At 46.7% G+C, this 10561-nt stretch overlaps 1 protein-coding gene and 1 long non-coding RNA gene across 3 annotated transcripts in view; one reads left to right on the forward strand and one right to left on the reverse strand.

Annotated features, from left to right (window-relative positions):
* Positions 1-2866, reverse strand: part of Spatc1l (spermatogenesis and centriole associated 1-like) — a 9325-nt gene extending 6459 nt beyond the window's left edge. Inside the window, exon 1 of one of the 2 annotated variants that reach the window (NM_001024296.1) lies at positions 2522-2760. In NM_001024296.1, the coding sequence (NP_001019467.1) occupies positions 2522-2723 (202 nt within the window). In that variant the 5' untranslated portion in view covers positions 2724-2760. Of the gene's footprint in view, positions 1-2521 lie in introns of both variants that reach the window. The other variant, XM_063279459.1, reaches the window with a different exon arrangement.
* Positions 2846-3975, forward strand: LOC134483885 (uncharacterized). Its single transcript, XR_010061044.1, has 2 exons — positions 2846-2952; positions 3322-3975. It is a non-coding gene; the product is annotated as an uncharacterized LOC134483885 (long non-coding RNA).
* The last annotated feature ends 6586 nt before the right edge of the window (positions 3976-10561 follow it).

Genomic DNA, 10561 nt, shown 5'->3' on the forward strand with positions numbered 1-10561 from the left:
AGAAAGTGTTCTTAGAGCCTATCGTCCTATCTTAAGATGTACGCAGGCAGGAGTCATTGCTCTGCCCCAAAAGTGTTTATAAGAAAAAAGCATAACAACTTGCCAGCAAGATGCTTACACCTCCCTGTCTGTCCTTGTAAGACCTGTCGTCCCTTGAGGGCCTGCCTGTCATTTACCTTTCAAAGCTCCCAGCTAGAAACATTGATGACTTTTTCTGGGGAGCCTGTCTGTGTTCAATGGCTCGGTACGAAGCAGTAAACCAAAGAGGACCTGTGAACCAAAACCTAAAACTTCTGAGAAAAAGAGAGTCTCTTTGACAACCAGTTCTGGAAAAAAAAAAAAACCGCATTTCAGTGCGAGACTGGACCTTGACCCCTCTCTCACGCCCCTGGAACGCGGTCAGGCGACGTGGGGTTTGTCAATCTCTCACAGTGGTTAGCGGCAATGAACCATGGGAACGGGTGCTCACATGACCGCCACAGCACATCTGTGTTACAAACATCACACGTTCGCTGCAGGATGTCACAGGTGACCCAGTTGCGTGAGCACAGCCACTCCAACAAATATTGCTTTCTCGGCCACTTGACGGCAACTCTGCCTCCATTCCCTACTCTGTCTCCCCAGGAGGATCCCCTACAGAGCCAAGCTCCCTCTTCAAGGACCCCCTTGGGACGCAGGACACCTATAATGGAAATCTGAAGGACTTCTCACCCCTCTGGTAGGCTTTGTGTCTACAAGACTCCAATGGGCTACAAAGCACATTTTCAGTGCTGGCTGGGATCGGAGGACAGAGGCAAATGACCCAATGGGCTCTAAAAAGCCATTACAGCAAATGCAGGTTCTCAAGGTCTCAAAGACACCCCCCCCCAGAAGTGGGCTACAAAGCCTGGCCAAATCTAGTTTACCATTGGGCTGTCTGTCTCCTTAAGGACTTGGTAAGATGTAGATTGATGTCATTATGCAGGGGGAGGCAGGGACAGGATAGAAAGAGGCCTATCATTGGACAAGAAGGAAGGATGGGCGGGAGGAAAGTTTTAGAGAGGCAGAGGAGGCCGGAGCAAGGAGGAAGGAGCTGAAAGAACAAGGCAGTGCATGTTAAGATTCCTCTCTGCACAGATTACAGGTTGTTATGAGTATTCTTTTTTTTTTTAAAGATTCATTTATTTTATGTATATGAGTACACTGTAGCTGTCTTCATGCACACCAGAAGAGGGCGTCAGATCTTATCAAGATGGTTGTGAGCCACCATGTGGTTGCTGGGATTTGAACTCAGGACCTCTGGAAGAGCAGTCAGTGCTCTTAACCGCTGAGCCATCTCTCCAGCCCTGTTATGAGTATTCTTAGGGGATAGATGTGTGCACAGGATTTTGTGCTGTCCAGATGGGCAAATTATATCTTATCAGTTGGACCAGAGCATATTGTGTGATGTGTTCTTTCATATGGCGACTTAATTGAGTTCAAGAGAGTGTATGGTGGCCGGATGTACCTGGCCCACCATGGAATTGGAATGCGTATGCCTGGTGTGGTGGACACCAGCCAAGAGAGCTGTGAGTGAGGGCGGGGCGGCCTGACAGGGTGCTGTGTTGGAATGGCTCTCAGACAGCAGGTCGGAAAGTAGATGGGGGTAGCTTGGAGCCGCTGAGATAAATTGTTCCAATGGCCCACTGGAGTCAGAACTAGCGAGAGCTTGTGGCCACCAGGGTACGCACAGGAACCGTTCCGTCCCTTTTTTTATTTTTACCTCAACAGTGAGCTGAAGCATCTCTCTCGCCTCCCACTCTGGCCAGGTGGCATGAACAGCCATCGCTTCCTTCAGGAAGCTGAACCCCCTGGGTCACCAGAGTTCTCAGATATCAGAGATTGGGAGAAGGGGCTCTGTCCACATTCCAGTCAAGGCCACGGGTCACATCCAACCACCACATCCCAAATCACACTATTATTCGTAAAAAAATGGAATTTTTTTTTTTTACAGAAAAGAAATTTTTAAAACACGACCGGCTACTTTTTGCAGAAAGAAAACCAGCGCTCCACGTATATCCCCCACACCCCACTCTCTGTATATACATACATACATACATACATACATACATACATACATACGTACGTACATACATACATACGGCTACAGGTTTAGCTGAAACTCTCTAGTAATCAGGTGGTGGCATCATAGTTTTTGCCACCAACACACCCAAGAGTCGCTATCAGTATCTCCCTCTGGGGTGGGTGCTGTACCCCTCCCCTGAAGCCAGATTCAACCAAGTGATTCTTTCATCTGATGTCAAATGAATGTCAGCTTAGCTCAATCTGTTGAAACACAGAGGGCAGAATTAAACCTCCCAGGCAAGCCCAGCCAAACAGAGATGACCTCAGCAGGCCTGGAGCCACGGGATCACACCCTGCCCGTCTTCAGGCCAGGAGGCGGTGCTTTGAGACATCATCAACTGACATATCCGCAAGCCTATCTGAATACTATAACCCTTTACGGGTCGAGCTCTCCGTCTTGGCTAAGCCTGCGCCTCACCTCCATTCCCGGGGGAGCAGGCCTCAGGGTAGGTAGGGACCTTGGGATAGAGCAGGTCCCGGCTCCCTCGGCCACAGCTGTCCTGGCAACTCTCGCTGAGCAGTCTCTTCAGCATCTGGTTCTCCTTCAGGAGGCGCACCTGCTTCTTCAGGTCTGCGTTCTCACTCATGAGCCTGCTCATTAGCTCGCTCCCCTCTGCCATGGTGTCAAGTGCTCACATATGGGCCTGTGGCCCCATGGAGATGGAAAGACAGCCCCAAGACCCCCCACAGAAACAGCCTAAGGCTACGGAGTTCCACGATGCCCGGCCTTCCACAGCCTTGTGACGTCGTTACCCTTAAAGAGGCAGTGCCTTCTTCCCCCACCCTGCTCCCAGACATCCCTACAGCAACCTGGGCCTGGCGATACACAGAGAAGCCAGATGCATGCAAGTACGTAGACATGGGCCTCAAACCGCAGAGGGATTGAGTGCTCATAACACTGACTCATCTCTGGAACGTGAAGGAAGGAGGGTGACCTTCTAGAAGGCAGCCCGGACAGGGAGGACATATCTTTCTAGCAGCTTCCAAAAACAGCCAGAACAGCGCATAGGAGGGCCATGCTGTCACACCACGTGAAGCCCACAGGCCACGGTGGCAACTTGGCTGTCACTGAACAGCTGCCCTTCCCATGACGTGTGCCTATGAGGTTAATCTCTCATTAGCTGGCTTCACGGGGACCATAGGCCAGTGAGGCTCCCAGAACCCACAGGGGATGTGGGATTCTGCTTTTGAGTCTCACCCTTGGAACTTGTACTGAAGGAAGACAAGGGCCATGAGAGCAGACGAAGTGACCAGTCTAGGACAGAGACCCACGATTGCCCCACAGTCCCAGGGAGAGTCTAGAGGAACCCTGACGAGGCTGGAAGTGGAGGCCACTTACTTCGCATCACACTGTCCTCACGACAAGACTTCAGGCAGCACATCTGTGTCTACTGCACACACCGAGCACTGGGTGTCTGACTCCATGCCAAACCCCGGATTAAGTAGGATGAGGTCCTAAGAACCAGTGGCCCCGAGACTGGCAATGCTACAGTAGTCAGCTAACGTAGCTGTCTGGGAACTCACCTGGGCACCCTGCTCTTCCTCCTGCACGAAATAAATGAACTCTGTCTCTGAATCAACTCTTCCCGCACCGACTGCTCAGAGACACTCTGGGGGTGTCTGGTCCTCCTTGATGAGAGAGGATGCAACCAGAAAACGCCAATCCATGGGGGCTGGAGAGATGGCTTAGTGGTTAAGAGCACCGACTGCTCTTTCTGAGGTCCTGAGTTCAAATCCCAGCAACCACATGGTGGTTCACAGCCATCTGTAATGGGATCTGATGCCCTCTCCTGGTGTCTGAAGACAGCTACAGTGTACTCATATACAATAAATAAAATCTTAAAAAGAAAAAAAAAAGAAAGAAAAAGAAAACGCCAATCCAACCTCTACCAGGTCCTCTTCTGCCGATGTCCGGGGCTCTCCATCAGGGTCTGGGTTACTCTGTGCAGACATTGGCATGGTCCCTGGGTAAAAATCCTTATATTCAGTCCAGGCAGCTGTGTTAGTCTAGCGTTTCAAGTGCTGCAAACTTGGATTTTGTGGAGAAAAGAAAATCTAAACATCAAATACTGGATCGATTGGCTTCTCTCCTCAAACAAGGGCAACAGGAACCTAAATGTGAACCACTAAGAGCTCATAAAAGCATTGGTCAGAAGTCAGTCAGGAATTCCCCGTTCTCAGTTTCCTGGATCACGGTGCGTGGATGGGCTTCCGCCTCCACTAGCTCTGTGTGTGTGTGTGTGTGTGAGAGAGAGAGAGAGACAGAGACAGAGACAGAGACAGAGACAGAGAGATTTTTCCAGACAAGATTTCTCTCTGGGTACCCCTGGCCTGGAACTCAGACATTGCCTGCCTCTGCCTCTGAGTGCTGGGATTAAAGGCGTGTGCCACTACCTGGTCCCCTCTACTAGCTTCTAACCACACTGAAAGACCATCTCTTCCCCAGGCAAGAAAAGTCCATCCAGCCACCAGCCTGTCAACATTCTGTTTATTTATCCATCATGATGCACTGTCCTTCTAATATGTCATATTACACGTGCGACAGATGTGATCTGAATCACCTTGTGTCTTTAAATTTTAATTCATTTTTAAAGATTTTATTTATTTGTTTGTTTGTTTATTATATAAGTACACTGTAGCTGTCTTCAGACACACCAGAAGAGGGCATCGGATCCCATTACAGATGGTTGTGAGCCACCCTGTGGTTACTGGGATTTGAACTCAGGACCTCTGGAAGAGCAGTCAGTGCTCTTAACTGCTGAGCCATCTCTCCAACCCTATTCATTTATTTATTCTAAATGTATTTGTCTGTGTTTTGCCTGCATGCATGTCTGTGTACCACGTGCATGCCAGAAAAGGATGTTAGGTTCCCCTGCGACTGTAATTACAGACAGTTATGAGATAGTATGTGGGTGCTGGGAATCTAACTCATGTCATGGGAGAAAGCCAGATGCTCTCAACCACTGAGCCATCTTCCCAGCCCCTAAAAACCTCACTGCCTTTTCATTTACTCATGTGTGTTTGCGTGTGGGTGCACACCCGTGCCACAGTGCACACGTGACAAGTCAGGGGACAGCTCTCTGGAGTCAGCTCTCTCTTTGCATCATGTGGGTTCTGGGGGTCAGGCTGGCATTGGCTGTCTTCACCCCGGGAGGCATCTCAGAGACCTCTCAGTAGCATCTTGACCTGATTTTATACCATCATGTTACAAAATGAATTGCCAAGTGTCCGGCTCATGCTAAGTCATTAAATTATTTTTTTTTGGTCTTTTTTTCGGAGCTGGGGACCGAACCCAGGGCCTTGCGCTTCCTAGGCAAGCGCTCTACCACTGAGCTAAATCCCCAGCCCCAAAAATGTGTAGCCCAGGCTGGCCTCGAACTCGTGATCCTCCTGCCTCTGCCTCCTTCAGCAAATCCTACTGGCGTGCGCCACCACAACCGGCAAGTCATTAAATTATTAACTAAACTATTTTCTGAAATATTCGATAGAACTTACCAGTAAAGATATAGGTCTAGATTTTCTCCTGTGGATGTTTTAAACTTATAATCAAATCTTTAAAATGAAATAAAACAGGGGAAATAGTATTTAGATAGGATCTCACTATGTAGCCCAGGCTACCTGGGAACTCTTCCTCTTGCCTAAGGGACCCAAAACTACTTACACATGCCTGCTCTGTGTGACACATTGTCTTTCTAGACCCTTACAACCAGTCATGGAAGCTGTCAGATATCTATCCTCAGGAGCCTAACTTAAGGTACCCAGCCGGTCTTACCTCTCCCACAAATAAATCAAGCCAAAGAGGGAAAATAAAAACAGTATGGAGGAACATCGTTGGCAGGGGTTTTAACGGGGCACAGCGAGCAGAAGAACTGGGAGCCAAGCAACCAGAAAAGGGAGCAGGCGGGAGTGCAATGTGCAGGCAAGGTTGAGCAGCAGCTTGGGAAAGCAAGGTGGCCAGAGACTTAACACCTCTGGGATCTCAACCTTCCAATGCCGTGACCCTTGAACACATTCCTCATGTCGTGGTGACCCCCAACCACGAAGTTATTTCATTGTAACTTCCGAACTGTGAATAGTTCTTCATGTCGTTGACCCCCAACCATAAAGTCATCTCATTGCGATTCCTGACTGTGATTTTGCTACAGTTATGAATCGCACGTCATTATCTGATAGGCAGTATATCTGACCCATAGGTTGAGGACCACCCGGATGGGCCCCTTGTTGTTTTTGATATAAGTCGTTTCCTTTGTTTTTACTTAGCAGACTAGAGTCGGGTTAATCTTTTCAAGGCCCTACTCTTTGGATAAATTTAGCTTTTTTAGCCTTTTGCTCAATTTGTTCTCCCCTTCTTTACACCGGTTTTGGCTTCCTGACGTAGTCACTTGGCTTTCTGATCTTACAGCCATGTTTGAGTCCTGCTTTAGCCACATCCTACAAATTCTGATGTCATTTTAATTTTCGTCCAGCTTGAATCTCTCCCGGGCTTTCAGCACCACCTTCTTTTAAAGCCCCCTTTTTTTTTTTTCTAATACGTTTCAGATTTGCAACAAGATTAGGAGGTAGAGACCACCTTCACACCCCCTGCTCCCACATACTCGTACATTCTCCCCACCATCAGAGCCCTACCCCTGGGAGTCCCATTGTTGAACTTGACATGTTCCTATCACCCAGTGTGCACTGTGCCTGCTGCCTGCCTCTTGGAGCTGTGTGCTCTGTATGTTTTGGACAAATGTATAATGGCGGTACCTACCCCACTACAGAGTCGTTTCCATAGCCTGGGGGAGCCTGTTGCTCTCTATCCTTTACCCTGTCAGAGCTGGATTCATGCAGGAGGCAACCCGATGTGTCCATATAAATCATATAAATGTCCAATATCTCGTGTGTGTGTGTGTGTGTGTGTGTGTGTGTGTGTGTGTGTGTACTCGTGTACTGTGGAGACCAGAGAATAACTTTTGGGAATAACTTTTGGTTCTCACCTTCCACTTTGAGACAGGATCTCTCTCTCTCTCTCTCTCTCTCTCTCTCTCTCTCTCTCTCGCTCTCGCTCTCGCTCTCGCTCTGGCTCTGGCTCTGGCTCTCGCTCTGCTACTACACTGCATGTTCCAGCTACCTGCACCCAGTTTCAGGGTCATTCTCCTGCTTCTACCTCGCCTTTTGCTGTTGAAGGTTCTAGAATTACAGATAGATGCTTTGGCATCTGGCTTTTTACCTGGGTTCTGGGGATCAAATTCACATGCCAAGCCTGCGTTTCTAGTAGTTTTACCTTCTGAACCATTTCCCTAGCCCCCATATCTTTTTAAAATAGAATATTTTTTGACAAAACTGAGACAAATTTATAAACTTATAAGTATCCTTTTTTAAAAAAAAAAGCAGGAACATTATGTTGTACATAAATAGAAATTAAAGCCAATCGACTAGACACTAGTGTTTTTAGGTAGTGGCATTGCTGGAACATATGACCAGGTCAATGCGAATCAAAGAATTGAGAAGGAAAAAGACTACCAATGGGGCAATCAGTGGTCACATCACCAAAGTTCGCCTTCCCAAAATCATAATCTAGAAATATCCCTAAACAGGGCTCACAAGAGACTAAACTGACAACCAGAACCTACACAGGACTGACATAGTTGCTCTGCATGTATGTTATAGTTGTGTAACTCGGTCTCCTGGTCAGGCTCCTACAGCGGGGACGGATGTCCCTGACTCTGTTGCCTGCCTTTGGAACCCTTTCCTCCTACTGGGTTGCCTTGTTTAGCCTCACTGTAAGGGGAGGTGTACTGCAGCATGTTATTGCAGAGCTGGTGGACATCCATGGGAGGCCTGCCCTTCTCTGAGGAGTGGAGGAGACAGAGGGGAGGACTGAGAGTACAGGAGGAAGGGGGAACTGCAGTCAGGACATAAAATAAACACCCCTAATACAAGTAAAGTCAGTTAACGCTGTTCTTGTCTTCATCCTTCATAACTGTAATTTAGCTAGAAGTGTGTGGTTTTAACTCCCGAGTTTGGGGGCTCTTCCAAATCCCTTCATTTCTCATTGAACTCCATTACGGCCGAAGAACATACTTTTCCGTTTCTGAAGACTCTCATGCCCCAGTCTGATGAACCATGCAGAACTTGAATGTGTTAAGTCCCCATGGTTTCAGATGAAGCCATTTCCAAATGCCAGTACTAGAATTAGTTCTTAGCAGGCTGTCCTAGTTTGATTTCTGTTGATGTGATAAAAAAACACTTTGACCAGGAGCAGGAGAGGAAAGGTGTTGTTCGGCTGTCCTTGCGGGAAGTCAAGGCAGGAACTCCAAAGCAATGGAGTTTATTCCACACAGTATTACCTTTGACCAAGGAACCCTATAGCGTAAGTGTGGCGAGGACCATAGAGGGTGCTACTTGGCTGCTGGCTCGCAGACTTCTGCTCTCTATTAGGTAACTTTGAAAGCATCAGCATGACTTGACATTTTTAAAGGTCACCAGCGGGTTCACCTTGTCTTGGGGCAGCATCTTCTATGCTCTTAATTTGTGCCAGGCCGCTCTGCGGTTAGGAGAATGTATGCACCTTTTTCGTATCTTTGCATTCAGTTTTACAATTTTAATTGATGTTATGGATACGCAGAGACAAAAACTACAAAAAGGAAGATTTGAACCCACACTTTATGCCATTGCTACATAATGTGTGTATTCAAGTGTAACCAACTTTGAAACTATAACATCGCTCTCTCAGTTATTTCTACTTCAGAACAGGAGACAATTCACCGTTACTTTTTTATTAAGGCAATTTTAATAATTTTTTTTCTTTTCTTTTTTTCGGAGCTGGGGACCGAACCCAGGGCCTTGCGCTTACTAGGCAAGCGCTCTTCCACTGAGCCAAATCCCCAACCCAATTTTAATAATTTTTAACTGTCTTACTTAATGTGCATTGGTGTGAGGACATCAGATCCCCCGGAACTTGGAGTTAGACGGTTGTGACCTGCCATGTGGGTGCTGGGAATTGAACCTGAGTCCTTTAATAGAACAGCCAGTGCACCTAAGTACTCAGCCATGTCTTCAGACCCAAAGCAATTTTTTTAAAGCAATGTTGTCTTCCAAAACTGTGTCCTTGTCCAGTTGGCTGTATACGATCAGTTATCTACCTCAGAGGCTGTTTTCCTTTTGTGCTGGGACAGGTTGCTGGCCCTATCTCTGTCAACCCAGTCCCCCTAGTGCAGGAGCTAAACAGTTATTTCTCTTGAGGATTTTGTAGTTCTTAGATTTTATTGCTTGCCTTTGAGGATGGATGGCATTGGCATTTCATAGATTCAAACGCCCTTGCTGCTCTGAGAAGTGTAAGAGAAATGTGGTTTTGCTCATTTCCTTTTTAAGAAGCTTTGGTCAGATGGAGCCCACACATCCGAAACATCTGCTTTCTGGAAGTCCAGACCGAACACCTCTCCATCCCTGACCCTAGCACACTTATCATCCCGGGTCTCTCACTGCTTGATATGTTTTCCACTAGTTAAGACAAGAAGTGAGGGGCTGGGGATTTAGCTCAGTGGTAGAGCGCTTACCTAGGAAGCGCAAAGCCCTGGGTTCGGTCCCCAGCTCAAAAAAAAAAAAAAAAAAAAAGACAAAAGATAAAAGACAAGAAGTGAATAACTCAATCTGGAGGAGAAGGGAAAATCTGCTGTTAGATATGTCTGAACTGAGGACTATAGTCATCTGGGTCAGATCTGGGAAATACAATCTCTATACATAAAACAAAAGACAGTTAAACATCACATAGTAGACGACCATTACATTATTAAAAAATTGATTGATAAAGACCTTTTGTAAAGATTTTTTTTAAAGATTTTTTTAAAAAGATTTTCACGGGCTGGAGAGATGGCTCAGCGGTTGAGAGCACCCGACTGCTCTTCCGGAGGTCATGAGTTCGATTCCCAGCGACCACATGGTGGCTCACAACCATCTGTAAGGAGATCCGGTGCCCTCTTCTGGTGTGTCTGAGGACAGCTACAGTGTACTTATATATAATAAATGAATAAATCTTTAAAAAAAAAAAAAGATTTTCACAGTGATCTACACGATCGAGAGCTAATTCTTAGCATTCTGGTACTACGGCCTTGCCCGATGACTTATCTACCAGTCAGGGTAACTGTAGTTTCCTTCCTAGGACTCACTCAGAAATCTGGAACTGTGCCTTTGATCACACTGTTAGCTCTTTCTGTTTTATTTCTTTTGCAAACCTTTGAATAAAAATATCGAAAATATTACTTTAGAAAAACAGTAATTTATGCTATAGATAGTAGTATCTATATAGAGATAAAATAGATAAAAATAAATCGAATTGGAAGTCATGTGCCTGCCTTTAATCCTAGCCCTTGGGAGGAAGAGGCGGGTGGACCTCTGTGTGTTGGAAGCTAGCCTGGTCTACATAGTAAGTTCCAGGATAACCAGAGGTATACGGTGAGACCCTGTCTCAAGCCATTTA

Source organism: Rattus norvegicus, chromosome 20, assembly GCF_036323735.1.
Source record: "Rattus norvegicus strain BN/NHsdMcwi chromosome 20, GRCr8, whole genome shotgun sequence".
Lineage (NCBI taxonomy): Eukaryota > Metazoa > Chordata > Mammalia > Rodentia > Muridae > Rattus > Rattus norvegicus.